Source organism: Pseudorca crassidens, chromosome 15, assembly GCF_039906515.1.
Source record: "Pseudorca crassidens isolate mPseCra1 chromosome 15, mPseCra1.hap1, whole genome shotgun sequence".
NCBI classification, from domain to species: Eukaryota; Metazoa; Chordata; class Mammalia; order Artiodactyla; family Delphinidae; genus Pseudorca; species Pseudorca crassidens.
In genome coordinates, this window is record NC_090310.1 from 35,024,969 (window position 1) to 35,044,151 (window position 19,183).

The 19,183-nt window shown below is 52.3% G+C and overlaps 1 protein-coding gene across 6 annotated transcripts in view; it reads left to right on the top strand.

Moving 5' to 3' along the window:
* Positions 1-19,183, top strand: part of PPL (periplakin) — a 66,899-nt gene that overhangs the window by 24,872 nt on the left and 22,844 nt on the right. For 5 of the 6 annotated variants that reach the window (XM_067706735.1, XM_067706738.1, XM_067706736.1 and 2 more), the window contains 8 exons: positions 9,063-9,162; positions 13,632-13,786; positions 14,454-14,574; positions 15,187-15,312; positions 15,402-15,443; positions 16,844-17,005; positions 17,102-17,209; positions 18,141-18,236. In XM_067706735.1, the coding sequence (XP_067562836.1) occupies positions 9,063-9,162; positions 13,632-13,786; positions 14,454-14,574; positions 15,187-15,312; positions 15,402-15,443; positions 16,844-17,005; positions 17,102-17,209; positions 18,141-18,236 (910 nt within the window). The remainder of the gene's footprint in view (positions 1-9,062; positions 9,163-13,631; positions 13,787-14,453; positions 14,575-15,186; positions 15,313-15,401; positions 15,444-16,843; positions 17,006-17,101; positions 17,210-18,140; positions 18,237-19,183) is intronic. The other variant, XM_067706737.1, reaches the window with a different exon arrangement.

Here is a 19,183-nt window from a genome sequence, read left to right on the forward strand (position 1 = left end):
GTCCTGCAAGTGTACACCACATGCCAGACATTGAGGAACTTACTATGAAAAAAAGAATGTAAACTATCTCACTAATAATGTTCTATTCACTAGCTGTCAAAATAACATTTTAGCTATATGTGGTTAAATAAAATAGTGTATAAAAGTTAAGTTCATCTGTTTCTTTTTATGTTTTTCATGTGGCTACTAGGAAGACTTAACTACAAATATACTCATATTCTGTTTTTATTGGGCAGCGATGGCCTTGAAAGCAAAGTAACATAGTGCCGACCCCACCCGCTTCTGTTTGCTACCCGGTCAGTAGATGCAATAACCTGATTGTGCGGACGAGGAAATTAAGGGTAGGCAGGTGAAACAAACCTGAATCCTTGTGGTGTGACAGCCACGTCCAAGGTCCAGAGTGCTTTACAAGAATCATCTCCTTGAATTGTCTCAACCCTCTGGGTGGGGCTGATTCTTTTGCAGATGAGAAAACCGGGGCACAGAGAGACTAAGGAACCTGCCCGAGCCCAAACTCAGTCTACGTTCTTTCCCTGGTCCAGGCTGACTCAGTTTCCCTCCCTGCAGGCAGGATGGAGAGGAATGGGCCAGTTGGTGCAGGGTGACCAGGAGAGGGAGAGCTAAAGGCAGCAAAGGTTGGGGCGGGAGAGGCAGGTCCTGGGCAGGAGAGCGAGCTCTCTTCTGAGAGTGTTTGGGAGCATTGGCAAGTTTGAGGCCGGACAATGGCGAGATCTGGTTGCATCGTTGAAAGATCTCTGATAAATGTGCCGAAGCTGGCTGGGGGCAGCGAGAGTCAGGGTGCAAGGAGATGGTTGCGTGTGGCTATTGGCATTGGTCCAGGTGAGAGGTGATGCGCTTGATCAAGGTGAAGACCTTAGGGCCCGAGAGAGGATGGGAGCACAGGGCTCTGTTCCTAGGTGGAAGCAGGAGAGGGAGAGGCAGGGATCTGGGGTGGTTCTTGGGGTTCTGCTTTAACGACCTGGTAGATGAGGCCTCCCCACCCTTCCGTCCTGTGGTTTCCCGGATGCAGACAGGGGAGAGTTCTCAGAGCAGCAAAACTCATGGTAGAAACACCCTGAACCTCTCAAATCCCCAAACCTAGTGACCTGATCCTTAGTCCAAACTCAAGGTGGTTGGGCCTGGGAGCCGCATCCTCCTTGCAGCCTCATTACCCGTATACGTGCATGGCCTCTCCCTGCAGGAGTCGGAGGAGACATTTCCAAATATTGAGGTTACTTGTGAATTCTCCACGCCCGGGCGAGGTGACATCCACAAGGTGGAAGCAGAGTGCGTCTGGGCTTGCACAAGCATCGGTGTGGATGGTGTGGGTGGCCCGGGGTCTTTTTTTAGCTCTCCGTACCCGTGGGTTCTCACATGGAGCCTTAGCTGCTGGCCTTTATCTGCTCCTTAAAAGGAGCCCAAATCCCTGGGTGGTGACTCGGGGTGGAAGCAGAGAACCCCGGGCTTCCTCCAAGGCAGCACTTTGTATCCCCTCTTTCTCTCTCTTTTTTTTTATAAATGTATTTATTTATTTTTGGCTGTGTTGGGTCTTCGTTGCTACATGCAGGCTTTCTCTAGTTACGGCGAACTGGGGCTACTCTTTGTCGCGATGCGTGGGCTTCTCATTGCAGTGGCTTCTCTTGTTGCAGAGCTCGGGCTCTAGGCGCACGGGCTTCAGTAGTTGTGGCATGCAGGCTCAGTAGTTGTGGCTCATGGGCTCTAGAGCGCAGGCTCAGCACAGGCTTAGTTGCTGTGGGATCTTCCCAGACCAGGGCTCGAACGCATGTCCCCTGCATTGGCAGGTGGATTCTTAACCACTCTGCCACTAGGGAAGTCCTCTATCTGCTCTCTCAATTAACTGCCCCAGCCCTGAGGGGTGTGGACTGCCATGACCCCCAGTGACAGATGGGAACCTGAGGCTCAGAAAGGCTAAGTAACTGACAGTTTAACAAGGACTGTGTCAGGATCTGAATCTAGGCTGCCTGCCATTGGTCTGGGTGCTTAACCACTAGGTTATACTGCAGTACAGCTATATCGTGGGAAAGGGCCAGGGGCTCCCCACACAAACTATAGCAAGAAGAAGTGACTAGTGGTGGGTGGGGCTGAGGGTCCTCTGAGACGCCTGTATTCTCTTTCTTTTTGCTCCATATGGAGCATCTGCAGAGTCTGGGTGACCTGGAGTGCCACCTCTGTCCTCACTTCTCTAGTTGGCATCCCTGCTGGCCCGCTGACCAGACCACAGGCTGTCCTGGGCTGCCCCCTGGACATCACAGCACTGGGTTCCAGCCCCAGCTCCCCACTCTGCAGCTGACCTCTTGGGCTGTGAGTGGCCACCTGCAAAGCAGGTCGGGCTGTGGTTATTGAGTTTCTAACTCCCGGTGACGGAGAGAGCATACCCGATGCCACTTGAGGCTCCCAGGCCGTCTCCCCACAGTTCCAACACTCAGAGTACATCCTGAGATACAAAGAGACGTCTGTTCCAGGCTGGTGCCTGTGGGCTCAGACCCAGAAAGCAACTGTTTGTCCCCGAGTGTCCTCAAACCCACCCCGGGGCTCTGAGGCAGCCCCCCGGGTGGCCTGCACCCCGTTTTCCCTCCTCTTACCAGGAGTCTCATACGCAGACCAGGCCAAGTAAATGGGACCCCTTGTTGTGCCTTAGATGGGACCTGGACCCTCGCCAGACTCCAACTTCCTCAGCCCTGGAAAAGAAAACAAAGGCAGGTTCTCTGGAGAAACAGACCCAGTCTGCTGGGTGTGACCATACCTGGCTTTTGAAACCCACTCGCATCCCCTGACTGCAGACTGGGCTGGGCTGAGAGGGCTGTTTCTGGGGACAGCCTAGTCTTGGGTCCCCGTCAGCTTTTACCAGATGGGGTGTCAGGCCACAGCACCCACTGCCCTACTTGTCCGGGTGGGCATCCTGGACACACCATCACCCAGAAGCATCCATTCCTATAGGATTTTGCTGGAAAACCTGGAAATCTAGAAGGAACCTTTTTGTAGAAAACTGAGCTATGAACTTTGTTCTGCCTCCCCAGTTCCCCCCGATGCCCTCTTTGTGTTCCAGGACCCCAGGTTGCATTTAGTCGTCAGGTCTGTCGTCTAACCCTTAGTCTGGTCTTTTGTGACCTTGATACTTTTGAAGAGGTCTGGTCAGGTGTTTTGTAGACCGTCCCTCAATTTGCGTTTGTCTGCTGGCTCCCAGCGATGACATGGAGGTTTTGCGTTATTGAGGAGGATTCCGAGAGAGTGCCGTGTCCTCCATGTAGACGCACCTTCTCCCTGGCGTTGTTCACCTTGCCGTCCCCAGCGCTGTGAAGTTACTGATTTTTATTTTTATTTATTTTTATAAGAATTTTTTTAACATTTACTTCTATTTTAAAATTTTTATTTATTTAAAAAAATTTTATTTATTTATTTATTTATGGCTGTGTTGGGTCTTCATTGCTGCTTGCAGGCTTTCTCTAGCTGCGGCGAGCAGGGGCTACTCTTTGTTGTGGTGCACGGGCTTCAGTAGGTGTGGCACACAGGCTCTAGAGCGCAGGCTCAGTAGTTGTGGCACAACGGGCTTAGTTGCTCCGCGGCATGTGGGATCTTCCCAGACCAGGGATTGAACCCGTGTCCCCTGCATTGGCAGGTGGATTCTTAACCACTGCACCACCGGGGAAGCCCCCAAGTTACTGTTTTTTTAGAAGGAACCTATTTTACAGGACCAGGCGCCACTGGCAAGAAGGGGTTCCCAGAAGAGAAAGGGGGTCCACAGGCAGAGCCCCATGCACAGATCAGGGAGCAGTGTAAGGGCTCAGTCTCATTTGAATGGCAAGCCCTGCAGGGAGTAAAAGTGCAATGAATAGGTGTTTCATGAATAGTCTTTGTCACCATTTATGGGGCCCCTGCGCTAGGTGATTAGAATGGATATTTGGTTTTGTTTTCTTATTTTTTATTGGAGTGTAGTTGATTTACCATGTTGTTAGTTTCTGCTGTACAGCATAAGTATTTGTTGAGTGTCTCCTGTGTGCCAGGCACTGTTTTAGGCGCTGGTAAAACCGGTGACACTCCACTCTTGAGCTTACATGATGTCTAATCTGCTTATGGGCCCCCAGAGGCTGCTCCCAACCTCCAGCTCAGTCCTTGAACCCCAAAGTGGTCTTTGAAGCTTGAGATTCTGGTGTTTCCAGAAGTGACCCTGACCCTCCCTGCCCACCTCACTTACCTAGATAGGATGTATCTTGCCCATTTGACAGATGGTAAAACCGAGGCCCAGAAATGTAAAGTACCTCCTCTAAGGTTACACAAATGGATTTGAACCCTGTCTGACTAAGGACACTGGCTGCCCACCGTGTGACCTTGGGTGGGTGCGTTCGCTTCTGAGGGCCTCAGTTTGCTCACGTATGTAATGAGCAGGTGGGGCTGGATGACTTCGGATGCAGCTACCAGTGCCCATGGTCACTGCCCGCAGCCCCTGTGTCCATGTTAAACTTCTGAGTAAGTGGAGGGAGGCTGGGCATGTCCCTCTCTCAGCCTGTCACTTAGAGCCGCTTCCCTGGTCCCGTCCCTTCTCTGGGTGGCTGGGGGCACCTCGGCTCTCCTGGCTCAGCCAGGAGATTTTCATCTCCGTGGGTGGGACCAGGCTCAGAAGAGGTTGCTAGGGAGGGGCTGTATCTGGGCCTCCATCAGTTGGGGGGGCTGACAGCACCCTGGTGCGGATCATTAGCCAGATGAAAAGCTGGACCGGCCCAGCCAGTTCCCAGCCCTCTTGGGATCTGCACCCCCTCTCTGCGGGTTCCCAACCCGCCCACATTCCTCTACTCCTGGTGTGCGGCTCTGCAGCTCTCAAGAGGACACACGTTTGCTCCCATGGCCAGCTAGATGGCAGGAGGAATGCAGGACCCTTTGGGGCCACTCATTCAGGACTCCAAACCCAAAAGGCAAAAGTGCTGAGACTGTTCTCCAGAGGCCTGGATTGGAATCCCAGCTCCACCCTGCTTTCTGGCAGTGAGACTGTGGTCAAGTTATCTAATGGCTCTGTGCACTCAGAACAGTGCTACTTCAGGGGGTGGTAGGATTAATGAGCTAACTATATGTGATTTGCTTAGCACCAGCCGGGCACGTGGTCATCCCTCTGTGAGTGTTTAACTAGCATCTTCCAGGCAGCTGGGCATAACCCGGAGCTGGCCCAGCCTCCATGGAAAACAGGATAAAAAGGCAGGGACCACTCGAGGTGTTGAGGGAAGAAGAAACAAGCCCCTATCACTTACAAATGTTTTCGATAACAGCTTTATTGAGATATAACTCACATATCATATAATTCACTCATTTAAAATGTACAATTCAGCCGTTCTGAGTATATTCACAGAATTATACAACCATCACCATAATCAATTTTAGAGCATTTCATCACCTTAAAAAGAAACCCACACCCTTTAGCACTTGCTCTCCTTCCTCCCCATCCCAGCCCCTCGCGACTACTACTCTACTTTCTGCTTCGAGGAATCTAGCTATTCTAGACATTTCATATAAGTGGATCTTTTGTGACTGTTTGATTCTGGCTTCTTTCACTTAGCCTAATGGTTTCCAGGTTTCTCCATACCGTAGCCTGTATTAGCGTTTCATTCCTTTTTTGGCTGAGCTGTATTCCGTTGTATGGATATCCTGCATTTCATTTATCTATTCATTAGTTGAACATTTGTGTTATTTCCACTTTCTGCCTATTGTGAATAGTGCTGCTATGAACATTTGTGTACAAGTTTTTGTGTGGACCTATGTTTTCATTTCTCTTGATATCTATCAAGTAAAATTGCTGGTTTCCTCACCTGTAAAGGGGCACACAAACCTCCCCCAGGGGCTTAGGGTGAGGATGCTGTGAACGTGTCTGATGTCTGGTGAAGCGTGTGCACTAAGTGTCCAATTACCATGGTGACTCTGTGGTCATCCCCAGTCAACAGATGGAGAGACTGAGGCGCCTCGAGGGTAAGGTGCTTACCTGGGATGGTCCAAGCAGTAAGTGGTCCAACAGGACTTGGAACCCATGCCTGTCTGACCACAGCTCCCACTGAGCTGTCCTTTGTTCTCCACCAGGAGCACCAGGTCCCTGGGGCTGGCTGTCCCCCCCACCCCCACCCTGTGTCCCCTTCCAGTGCTGGGCTTCAGCTGGAGTAATGGGCTGGCCAGGGTGGGGTCCAGGAGGCACTTTCCTCGAACCTGCCCAAGCCAGTGAAGGGGCTGGTTGAGAGCTGGCCCCATGCCCGGAGGTGGAGCTGTGTTGGACCTGACAGGGATGAGGCCTCCACCTAACCTACACTGCAGGTTCCCAGTGGTGGCCCCAACTGTCATGGGTTAAATATTGGGTTGAGACTCAACACGTCTGAGTGCTGAGGCCAGGCTGGGGTCAGTGGCTGGGGTAGGGCTGAGGGCAGAAGTGCAGCCAGGGTGGGGGGCAGTGGGGGTCAGCCCATGACCTGGCAGCGTTATTCCTCCTTACCCAGATCCTCCACCCACAGTCCCCTCTTCTGAGCCTTCCTGGATGCTCCACTGAATACCAGCTTTCTCCACTGCAGGACTTCTCAGAGCCTTTACTGGCTCCTGAACTTATTGAGGAGTTGGGTTTTCCTAACTGCCTAGACTGACAAAGCCTTCATTCCAGGAGTGATTTACAGGACTGGGGTTCCTGGGGCCCCACTTTGGGAAAGGCTGCCTCCTCGGTTGACTTTGCAGAGAGTGTGGCCTGGGTCTTATTCCCTAAGACCCTCCCCTCTTCCCCCTAGTTCCTGTGTGTCCAGACCTGGCACAGAGCAGGCCCTCAGGCAAGGTTTGGGACGTGGCTGGACAGACTCACAGCTCCTGTTTGTATGCCTGTTTCCACCCCCCTCCAGCTTCCCCCCATGCCAGCAGTACCTGCGGTATTGGACCTCAAACCCTGGAGGGTATCAGGGTCCCCTGGGGAACCTGTAAAAACAGTAGCAATAATAATATAGCTTCCTGGGTCCAGCTCTGGAGATCCAGATTCAGAGGCTCTGGGTTAGTGCCTGGGAATCTGAATGTTTCGTGCCACAATAGGTGGGTCCCAGGGCTTGATTTGAGGAATTCCACTCTGAAGAGCTGGCTGCCCGCTCTGCTTGACGGTCAAGAGCCCTGCCCTGGCCCACCCCAAGGGACACACCCAGGACCTGCCTCTTTTATGGCCTCTCTTCATCGGAGCCTTCTGCCCACAAACCCCAACTCCTCTTCATCCTTCAGAACCCAGCCACCACCACCTCCTCTAGGAAGCCTTCACTGACCATCCCCATTCCTACCAAGCTAGTCAGGAGGCTTGCCTGGTCATGCCTGCCTCAGTCTCGTGACTATTTCTATAAATGCTGATTTCCTCCCAGTCTGGGGGTGGCTGTGCCTGTGTGCATTACTGGGCCTGGCACATAGTAAGTGCTTGAGTGTGGGCAGAATGATGCTTCTGGGTGCTTAGCTTCTCAGGCCGCACTGTGGAGCCAGTATAAAAGGTCTCTGATGGAGATTAGAGGACTAATCTAATCTAAGTACTAATCTTGACCGTTGCTGGCCAGCTGGCTGGCTGGCTGTGTGACATTAACCAAGTTGCTTTCCCTCTCTGGTCTTTGTTCCTTCCTTTGTTTAAAGAAAACAAAGTCAGAGGTGGATCAGTAAGGCTCCTTAACGACTATAATCATGAACCTTCGAACCTTTGTGAGATTTATTGGGTGCCCAGCCCTTTGCCTGCATAACCTCACTCCCATCCCTAACACCCCACTGGGAAAGGTCCATCTGACAGCGGGAAGCAGAGGTACAGAGAGGGACAGCAGCTTGGCCAAGTCGCACAGCGAGAACCCACATCTGAGTCCAAAGCCAAGGTCTTCACTCCCACAGTAGTGTTTGCCAGAGTGGTGTGTGGTGTGATTTCGGGGGAGGCAGACAGATGTGACAGGAGGAAACACAGAAACACCAAGTGAGAAAGCCGTTCTGATCTCAGGTCTCTCTCACATGCTCTGAGAACACCCAGGAGGTCTCAGCCTGGTGCCAGCACAGCTCTAACTTGGCTGCAGTATGTGCCAAGCTCTGCTTTTAAGCAGGTGAGGGCAAGGCTCAGTTTCAACGTGTGCAGGCGGCCTAGTGTCAGGCTAGAACTTAATGCCATCCTTTTATTTCTGTGGAATTTATTTTGGTGGTTACCTCCATTGATGGCAAGGACTTCTGGTTTTATGTTTGCAATGGGAAGAGCAATTTCCTTTTTTTAGTAAATTTATTTAAATATAGAGAGTGAGTAGATTAAAAGTGTCAGGTATTTAAAAATGCTGCTTACACAAAAACTTGTACCCGAATGTTCATAGCAGCCTGATCCGTAATGACCAATAGGTGGAAACAACCCAAATGTCTATCAGTGGATGACTGGATATGTAAAATGTGAGATAGTCAAGCTGTGGAGTATTATGCAGCCATAAAAAGGAGTGAAGCACTGACACATGCTATAACATGGATGACCCTCAAAAATAGTTAAGTGAAAGAAGTTAGACATGAAAGGCCTCGCTCGTATTGTAGGATTCCACTTCTATGAAATGTCCGGAGTAGGCAAATCCATAGAGACAGAAAGTGGATTCGTGGTCGCCAGGGGCCGTAGGGCGGGATGGTGAGGAGTGAGTACTAAACGATGCGGGGTTTCTTTTTGGGGGTGATGAAAACATTCTGGAATTACATAGTGATGGTGGTTATACAACCTTGTGAATACACTAAAAACCACTGAATTATACACTTTAAAAGGGTGAATTTTACATCTCAGTAAAAAATGTGGAAAAAAAGGGTAAGTGTGCTCTACCAGCATGGTAAAACAGAAGCATTAGAGCGATGGCCAGAGCGAGGGCTGACTCCCTGCCAGGTGCTGCCTCCTTTCTGTGCCTTTAGTGACGTTGCCCTGGGGGGACAGCCAAGCTCCATCTGAGGCTCACTGGACAGCTTCTGCTCCAAGCCTGGGGCTGGGGACAGCCTGGGAGGCTGGGTGCTGGTGGGGACCCGGCCCTTGCCCTCTGGCCCTCGGCCTACCTCCCTTCTTCCGCCTGCAGCGTCTCTAACAAGGAGCTGTCAGAGCTGATTGAGCAGCTGCAGAAGAATGCCGACCAGGTGGAGAGGAACATCGTGGACACGGAGGCCAAGCTGCAGAGCGTGAGTGCCCCATCTCCCACCCTGGTGCCCCCTGTGCCACCAGCCCTGCTCAGGACCAGGGGCTTGTCTGACCCCGTGGTTCTCACCTGGGCGTGATTCTGCCCCCAGGGGACATGTGGTCACATCTGGAGACATTTTTAGCCGTCACAACTTGGGGAATGCAGTGGGCGGGTATCTAGTGGTGGAGTCCAGGGACGCTGCTATACACCCTACAGTGCACAGAACAGCCCCGTACACGGAATGATCCAGCCGCAAATGTCAAAGTGCCCAGGTGGAGATGCACTGAAGAGGAACCTCCTTATTGCTGGTAGTACCAGCTCCTCCACCCCGGGTACAAAGTTGCTGCAGCTTATGGGCCCCATCTGGAGGAGAACCACAGACTCAGGATCCAGGCTCTGGTTAGGATCCCAGGTTTGCCACTTACTGTGTGACCTTGAGCAAGTCACCTTACCTCTCTGTTCATGCGATTCCCTCTGAAAGGATAAGAGCGATTGTCCCCACCTGCTGGGCTGCTGTAAAGATTCGATGAGATTATGCAGCTGCAGTGCAGGGTTCACTATTATTATCAACATCATCATCCTTACTTCTCCTACCATTGCCACTACTCAGATGCAGGCTGGGCAGATCACTTTCCCTCTCTGTGCCTCAGTTTCCTCTCCTGTAACATGGGGATAACAACCGACCTGAGCCCAAAGGTTCTCCTGGGGATCCTGCACCATGGGCCACGCTGGAGCCGTGCTCACTCCTGTGAGCTGCTAAGATGACCCCCTCTTCTCTGAACCCTCCACAGCCCAGTGCGGTTGAGTTTATATGTGTTTTTGTAGCTGGAGAAACTGAGGTTCAGAGAGGGCCAGGGCGGACTATGTCAGTGACAGAGCTGACCCCAGAGGCATCCCTCAGGTGGGGTTGCCAGATTTAGCAAATAAAAATATAGGGTATCCAGTTAAGTTTGAATTTTAGAACACAAATATTTTTTTTTTGTATAATTATATCCCATGTACTACTTGGGATATAATAATATTATAAAATTATCCATTGTTTATCTGAAATTTGAATTTAACTGGGCGTCTGTATTTCATCTGCATTCCAGGCATGACTAAGACGAGGGTCCAGAGGAGTGGGTGGCTGAGGGTGGACAGGTCACGAGAGAGGTCAAGGTCCGGCAGGCCCCACTGCTGTCCCCAGGCCCAGACGTGGCTGCCACTCCTCTGAGAGCCAAGGGATCCACCCACCTGAGGGCCAGTCCCCCTGAGACCTGAGGGACAAGGGTGGGCTGGGGATGGCACAGCTGGGGGTGAGAAGTGGGGGCATGGGGAGAGTGGGGCAGGAAAGGCAAGAGGGCCCCCCCTCCCTCAGGGTCCCCCCTCCCCTCTCTCATTCCTTTCCTGACTCCACCTCCCACTTTTCTTTCCGGCCTCAGCTGGCCCTGCCAGCATCCTTCCCTCTGGCCATGGCCTTGCCCTGGTACCCAGCCCCTTTGGCAGTTTTTTTGTCCCCTCTCTTGTGACTGCCATGGTGGTGTGTGCTTTCCTAAATGAAAACAGCTTTTTGGAGTGTGTCCTTTTTTCCTCCTAATAAAAGTAATATGTGTTCGTTACAAACATTTCAGGACCGATAAACAAGTATAACGAAGCAAATTAAGATGGCGTATGATTCCACCACCAGAGAGAACGATCATCCGTTAACCTTCTGGTGTCTCTGTGACCTTTGCTTGTGTGTGTGAATAGCGTCCAGCTGTCTCATTGTATTTGCTTAGAGTGATGACTCAAAGTAACAAGGATGTTTTAGGGAGATAATTTTGAACTATTTTCTTTTCATTCAAATGAACAAACTTAAGAAAAGAAACCACGCTTTGAAGACTGCATGGGATAATCTTTCTGTCTTTTCTCTTCCTTCCTTCCTTCCTTTTTTCGGAAGAAAACATCATTATTAATCTTACTACCCAAACGTTCTCTTGAACTTTCCTATTTTTTTATGGAAGTGAGATTCACATAAGATATAATTAACCACTTAAAGTGTACAATTCCGTGGCATTTTGTACATTTACGATGTTGTGCAACCACTGCCTCTATCTGGTTCCAAGGCACTTTCATCGCCCCAAAGGGAAACTCCACGCCCGTCAGCAGTCATTCCCCATCCCCTCCCCACAGCCCCCGACAACCGCTAATCTGCTTTCTGTCTCTTTGGATATACTTATTCTGGATATTTCATATAAATAGAATCATACAGCATGTGACCTTTTGTGTCGATCCCAATTTTTAAATGCCAGAAAAGTTGGAAGAATTGGAGAACATCCATATCCTCACCGCATCTCCTGGATTTGCTGTATCCCTCATCTGTCCATCAGTGTGTGTGTCATTTACAAGATATGTCAGTCCCTATAATTTTTTTTTTTTTACTTTAAAAAACTTCTCTATGGAAAGTGTCCAAGTTTTAAGAGCTCACCCTTGTGAGTTTTTGCATCAGTAGGTACCCATGAAACCATTACTCAGGTCAAGATAGAGGAATTTCCCAAAAGGTCCCAAGGGACCTTCCCAATCAGTATCCCCCAGAGGTAACCACTGTGCTGACCTCTGTTCCCATTGATCAGTCTTGTCCAACTGTTGACTATTGAACACCCACATGGCATATCTCCCCACTAGATGTTCTTTATTGTCTCGGCTGGAGAGGGCTTGCGTTCCCACACAGCACCTGCACCTGTGTGAAATAGGAAATGATTAATTTACTTCCTCCTTTTGCAAAATTAATCTTTGACACTATAACTGCCCAGCAGAGCTTCAGATCAGCTGCTGATGGTGGAGCTGATAAAATTCCACCCAAGCCAAGAACCATGACATTTTGTTGCAACTTTTTAACTCGCCAGACCCACCCATGGTGGGGTGATGGCCCAGCGCCATTGGACTTCTGCCACGTGGACCTCACCCCCAAGCCCCTCAGGGCGCTGGGCCCACTTGCTGCTCAGCCCTCCCGGCCCAGGAAAGACCTGGAAGAACAGGCTGGATACCTTCTCTTCCTCCGAGAGGAAGTTGAGTCATTTGACACTGTACCAGGCACCACATCACTTCTGTTCACTTCTTTTTCCTTTTGCCATTTCTTCCTTTTTCTTTTTCAACATCTTTATTGAAGCATGTTTTACAGATCAGAAAAATGCACCCCCTTTAAACGTACAATGCAATGGTTTCTAGTAGCATCACCAAGTGGTGCAGTCATTTCTGTAGATTGGTTTCAGAACTTTTCTTCATCCCTTCATAAGAGCTCCTGTGTCCATTGACTGCAGATTCCCCTCCCATCCAGCCCTTGGCAGCCACTCATCTACTTTCTGCCTGTGAATTAGCCGACTCAGGGCAGTTCCCATAAATCGGTCCCGTGCAGTGTGGCCTTCCGTGTCTGGCTCCTCTCACTTGCATGGTTTTGAGGCTCGTCCCTGACGAGCCCGCATCTGTGCTCCCACCTTCTCGCTGCCAAGGGAGAGTCCTTGGGTCACTTGGATACCTCTTCTGGAGCAGGGGTTTCTCTTACTCCCATTGCAGAGATGGGGACGCCGAGACCCAGCGAGGGGAGGGGACTGGCCTCACAAGTTCCCCCATGTGACCCCCGTCCAGTCTCTGGACCCCCAATCCCGTCTCTGACTCATCCCCCCTGGGCCTGGGGTCCCCCGGGCCTGGCACAGTGCCCAGCCATGCTCCCTGAAAGTCCACTAAGTGGATTAATGGACTGTGTTTAGAAACCTGCTGTACCCGCTGCTCATTCATTGTTCTTCCGTAAATAAGCAGAGACCCTGGACTCATCAGCGACTTATCCATTGTACCTCCCAGATGCCCACCGACTTTGTTCATTCTCGCCATTTCACTGGTGACACCCCAGCGTGGGCCACCCTCAGCTCTCACCCAGGCTCTGTCACAACCCCCGACTGTGCTCCCAGCTTGTACCCTGTTCCCTGCAGAGCCCCTGGAGGAATTGCCTTTAAGGATAGGTGGGGCCCTGTCTCCCACTTCCTCCCCCGTCCCTCCTTCCAGCCTCAATCACAGCCATCCTTTCCTCCCACAGGACCTTTGCACAGACTATTCCCTCTGCCTAGAACACTATTCCCTTTCTTCCTTCCTTCTTAGCCTGTGTCACCACCTCAGAGGGGCCTCACTGACCCCCAGAGCTCAAGCAGGTCCCCCATGTTCCACCTCTGCTGTGTTTCCTTGGTAAACACCAACTTGTAGGAACTTGCAGTTACCTTTGTGAGGTTTATCTATGACTTGCCTTTCTGGGGGTCTTCCTCTCCCCTGGGCTGGGCGGGGGCCATGTCTCTTTGTGCACAGCTGTGTCCCGAGCCGGCCACAGCAGGCATTTGAGCAAAGGCTGGGCAGGGCTGGGGGAAGCCATCGCTCGCCCCTCTCCTCCCGTCCCTCCCATCCCAGCTGTGCCCACTGAGTCCCTGCCCACTCTCTCTCCCCGCCCCTTTCTTGTGACTCTCACAGGACCTGGCCCGGCTGCAGGAGGGCCGGCAGCCGGAGCACCGGGACTCAGCCCTGCAGAAGGTTTCAGACTCAGAGAAGCTGCTGTATGTGCTGGAGGCGGACGCGGCCATCGCCAAGCACATGAAGCACCCCCAGGCGGACATGATCGCCGAGGAGTAGGTCCCCTCCGCTTCGGGTCCTGAGGGACCTGCTCGGGACCAGGGCAGGGGGGCTGCAGCCACTCAGCATTCAGGAACCTGAGTTGGGGTTTGTTGAGGGTTAACTGGATGCCAGCACGAGCCAAACACTTTATGTTATCCTCACGACAACCCATTTTGCAGTTGGGGAAACTGAGGCTCGGAGCGCTGGTGTCTCTCTCCTGTCCTGGTCAGAGTGTGACTACAGCCCCCTGACCTCCAAGCTTGCGAACACATTCTCTCCTGCCTAATGCCCAGCTGGCTTCCTGAGCGCCTGGCTCTCGCCTCAGCTTAGATGTGGACAAAGCACTCTCACTGTCATGGCCCCCACCACCCTGTAGCCCTGCTGGATGGTGGGCTCCAGAGAGCAGCAGATCTGCCTGTTTCTTCTGGAACCTTCTGTGGGTCTGGGTGCACAGTAGGGCTCTCAGGAAACATTGGTGGGGGAAGGTAGAATGAAGGAAAGTGGACAGGAGCAGGGTGGGAGTGATTGCCTGGACCCAAGGCCACAGTCACCCTGTCCTACCAGGCCACTGAGCAGAAAGCTGAGGCCAGGGGCTGGGGTGGGAGGCCGCCCCCCTCGTGGCATGGGCAGTGCACCCACCAACCAGCCCCGCTAACCAGGGTGGCCACTCTCCCCGCTTAGCATCTGTCAGCTGAAGGAGCGTGTGACCAACCTCCGCGGGAAACACAAGCAGGTCTACAACCTGGCAGTGAAGGAGGTGGACCCGCAGGTCAACTGGGAGGCGCTGGTGGAGGAAAAGCTGGTATGGCCCGGGGTTCAGCTGGGGTGGGGCTGTGTGTGGGCCGGGGGGGCCCCTACCGTTGAATGGGCACCACAGTCTTGTCAGGGAGGGAGTTGTGTTCCCGGTGTTTCCTGATGTTTGTGTCAATGAGATGAGCAAGGCTCAGAGAGGTGCAGTGCCTAGCTCAGGGTCACACAGCAGAAGTGGTGGAGATTGGGACCCTCCCGGGCTCGTTGGAGTCCTGGCAGGCTGGGGGCAGTGGCCAGATTTCTGGCCGGCCACTGCCCTTCCTTTGCCCTCATCAGCCCATCTCCACCATGGAGAACCCCGGGCACTGGGTGACCCCAAACAAGTGACTCCCCCGGCCGAGCCTCTGTTTCCCCATCTGTGAAATGGAAACAGTAACCGTGAGGGCCTCTGAGTTTGCTGTGAGATTAAATGAGATAGGATGTGACAGCCTCTCTCTGCGTCCCTCCGGGGCCACTTCACTCACTCCTTGGCCGGCACCGTGAGGAGGAGAGCCGAGGCTCCCAGGGTATGGGGTACTGGGTGGGCTGCGAGTACTGGGTGGGCTGTGAGTCCTGAGTCCCTGGCCCACCCTCATGCATGTTGTCCCTCCGCCCGCCCGGCCAGGACAAGCTGAGCAGCCAGAGCTTCGGGTCGGACCTGCCGCTGGTGGACCACCAGGTGGAGCAGCACAACATCTTCCACAATGAAGTCAAGGCCATCAGGCCCCACCTGACCAAGGACGGGGGCAAGGTATGTGCACAGGGGTGGGGGGGGCCCCGGGGAGGAGGGGCTCCCACCTGCACTCCCGCCCTAACCCATGCCCTCGGCTCCGTCCTCAGGAGCAGAACAGCGAACTCCAGGCCAAGTACCAGAAACTGCTGGTGAGACGCCCCGGGAACGGGATGGGAGGGGCTGGGAAGCCGGGCCATGGGGACAGAAGTGTGTGCAGTAAACACTTCAAACAGGACGGAGGGGGATGAAGTGGGAAGAGGCAGTACCCCGAGCCCCTACCTGAGAGGCACCCCTGTTTGCCCTGTGCTCGTGGAAAACCCCAAGAGACCCCATGGATACAGTTCATCTTACTACTTGCTTCTTAATTCTTTATTGAGCACCTACTGTGTGCCAGATACAATGCCACCTGCTTAATAAACGGAGGTTTTTCTATTTCCTTTTTCAAAACCTTTAAAGAATGTCTTCTTTTTTAAATTTTTAATTAATTTATTAATTTATTTTTATTTTTGGCTATGTTGGGTTTTCGTTTCTGTGTGAGGGCCTTCTCTATTTGCAGCGAGCGGGGGCCACTCTTCATCGCGGTGCGCGGGCCTCTCACTATCGCTGCCTCTCTCATTGCGGAGCACAGGCTCAGTAGTTGTGGCTCACGGGCCCAGCTGCTCCGCGGCATGTGGGATCTTCCCATACCAGGGCTCGAACCCGTGTCCCCTGCATTGGCAGGCAGACTCTCAACCACTGCGCCACCAGGGAAGCCCCAAGAATGTCTTCTTTTTAAAACCGCACAAGTGATACATAAATGTTGTGGACATTACAGACACTCATTATGGACGTTACAGACGCCTCAGACGTGAGAATGCAGAGGCGGTGATAGTAGAGCCGGTAGGAGGCTCTGGAGCTGGGCTGCCTCCACCCCTTTTGGTGGGGAAACCTTGAGCACAAGCTGCTGAGCCTCTGGGAGCCTCAGTTTCCTCATCTGTAAAACAATCACGTCCAGTCCCTGGCTCATAGGATGCTTTGAGGATTGCATGAGTTGATGTTGGAGAAGTCCTTAGCACAGTCCTGGCACGTGGTGGGCCCCACACGTGTTCACTACTGTTCTCATTTGCAGAGTGGAACGCAGACATCCGTCCTCCTTCCCCTCCTCCTTGCCCTGTGGTAGTTTGCTACGATCCCCCAGCACCATGACATGTTAAAGAAAAAAGTGGAAGTGTAGCTGCTGATGTTTTTTGAGCACCAGCTGTATGCCAGGGTTGGTGCCCTATGAGATCAGTGCTGTCGTTATTCCCATTTTGCAGACGAGTAAACTAACGTTCCACAAATATGTCAATTCTGTGAGGGTTTTGTCTGTTTTGCTCACTGCTGTATCCGCAGGGCGTGGAGCCGTGCCCAGCACTTAGTAGATTCTCAGAAAACATTTGCTGAACAAATGAAGGGGTTTCGAAGGGTGGGAGGCGGTCAGGTGACTTATCCAAGGGAGTGCAGTGGAGCAGGAGGCGTGGAGGGAGGCTGTTGCCGGCAAGGCCACAGCCCTGTCCTTGCCCACCCACAGGCGGCGTCTCAGGCACGGCAGCAGCACCTGAGCTCGCTGCAGGACTACATGCAGCGCTGCACCAATGAGCTGTACTGGCTGGACCAGCAGGCCCAGAGTCGTATGCAGTACGACTGGAGCGACTGCAACCTCGACTACCCCAGCCGCCGGCGCCAGTATGAGGTGGGCACTAGGCTCTGGGGGTGCGGGCCAGGGGGCTGGGAAGGAGCACGGGACTGCCTGGCTGGTCAATGAGCCCCTCCACTGCCCCTGCTGCAGAATTTCATCAACCGGAACCTGGAGGCCAAAGAGGAGAGAATTAACAAGCTGCACAGTGAGGGTGACCAGCTGCTTGCCGCCAAGCACCCCGGAAGGAAATCCATTGAGGTACGTGAGCCCCGGGAAGGGACGCCTCCTCCAGCCTGCCCTCCGGGTGGCCTCTGCTCTGGGCCACCTACACTCAGGCAGGCCCCAAGGTGGGTGTCCTGTGTCCATCTGTCTGTCTCTCCATTTTGCTGCCTCCTCTTGCTCTGTCTGACCCTGCGTCCTCTCCTTATCTCAATGCCCTGCCCTCAGTCCCTGGACTTCTGAAGCCCATGTGGTGCCCGTATTAGTTTCCTATTGCTGCTGTAACAAATGACCACAAACTGGGTGGCTTTAAACAAAGGAAAGTTATTCTCTCATAGTTTTGAAGGCCAGAAATTCGAAATCAGGGTTTTGGCAGGCTTGTTTCCTCCAGGTCTCTAGGGGAGAATCCTTCCTCATCTCTCCTTGCTTCTGGTAGTTGCTGGCAACCCTTGGCATTCCTTGGTTTGGGGCTGCATCACTCCTGTATCTGCCTCTGTGTCGTCACATGGCCTTCTCACCTGTGTGTCATCTCCTCTTCTTATGAGGACACCAGTCATTGGATTTCAGGCCCACCTTAAATCCAGGATGATTTCATCTTGAGATCCTTAACCAATTATATCTGCAAAGACCCTATTTCCAAATAAAGTCACATTCTGAGCTCTGGTGGACTTGAATCTGGGGAGTACCTTTGTGAGATTTTTTTAAAAGCACCACTTTGGGCAGACACAGCCCCTACTTGTCCCTTGTGCAGTATACAACCTGAGCACCCATACACAGCAGCCCTGCTTGGCGCCTCAACACGTTCCCCTCACTCCTCCTCCCACCCCTGGGCGGGAGGTGGCTGGGAGCCACACACATGCAGAGGCCAGATACCCCCTCCTCTATCCTTTCCTGGTCTGGAATCCTGCCATCCCTCCCTTCGTGTCCCCGGTGCTTGGCCAGCAGCAATCTGCCTCCTTTCTCCTGGCAGGCTCACATGGAGGCTGTGCATGCAGATTGGAAGGAGTACCTGAACCTGCTCATCTGTGAGGAGAGCCATCTGAAGTACATGGAAGACTACCACCAGGTACCTGCCAGCCCAGGGCCCCGTTGGTGGGAGCACCCAGTGCCTGCTTGGCTCACTCATGGCCTCAGTGCTACTTCCTCCAGGAGCCTTGCAGGGCTGCCTGCCCAGGCCTCCCAGTACTTACACTTCTGATGACGTGGGCGTGCCCCAAGCTTGCTGGGCCCTTGTCTGCCTTCCCTGGGGGCTGGGACTGGAGAGTCTGACTCACCAGGATAGTGTAGGCACAGGAGTAGGTGTGTGGAGTTTTAATTTTGGTAAAAAATATACAATATGAAATTTGCCATTTTAGGCATTTTTAAGTGTACAATCCAGTGCATTCATTACATTCACAATGTTGTGCAACCATTGCCACTGTCTTTCCAAAACTTTTTCATCACCCCAAATAGGAATTCTGTACCTAATGAACAATCACTCCCCATTCCAACCCCTGGTAACCTCTCATCTACTTTCTGTCTCTTTGGATTTGCCTGTTTTCAATATTTCATAGAAGTGGAATCACATGATATGTGGCCTTTTGTATCTGGCTCTTTCACTGAACATAATGTTTTCAAGGTTCATCATGTTGTAGCATGAACCAGAATTTCATTCCTTTTCGTGGCTGAATAATATTCCATTGTATGCATGGACCACGTTGTGTTTATCCATTTACCTGTTGATGGATGCTGCATTGTTTCCACAGGAATGTGTTTTTAACAAGAGAGCTGCAGGTGATTCTTATGAGTAGGTGATTTGGGGACACTTGAACTCAGATGATACTATTGTAACTAACTCCTGGTTCAGTGTCAGCCCTTCTGGGCTATGAGCTTCACAGGGATCCCAAAGTCATGTTCATAGCTGCAGCCCAGGGGACAGCTGACAATGAATGATTCCAGAGCTAATGGGCTGAAGAATGGGCAAGAAAGTTTCCTAGAACCAAGTGGGGACGCTTATCTTCCATGTACTAAGAC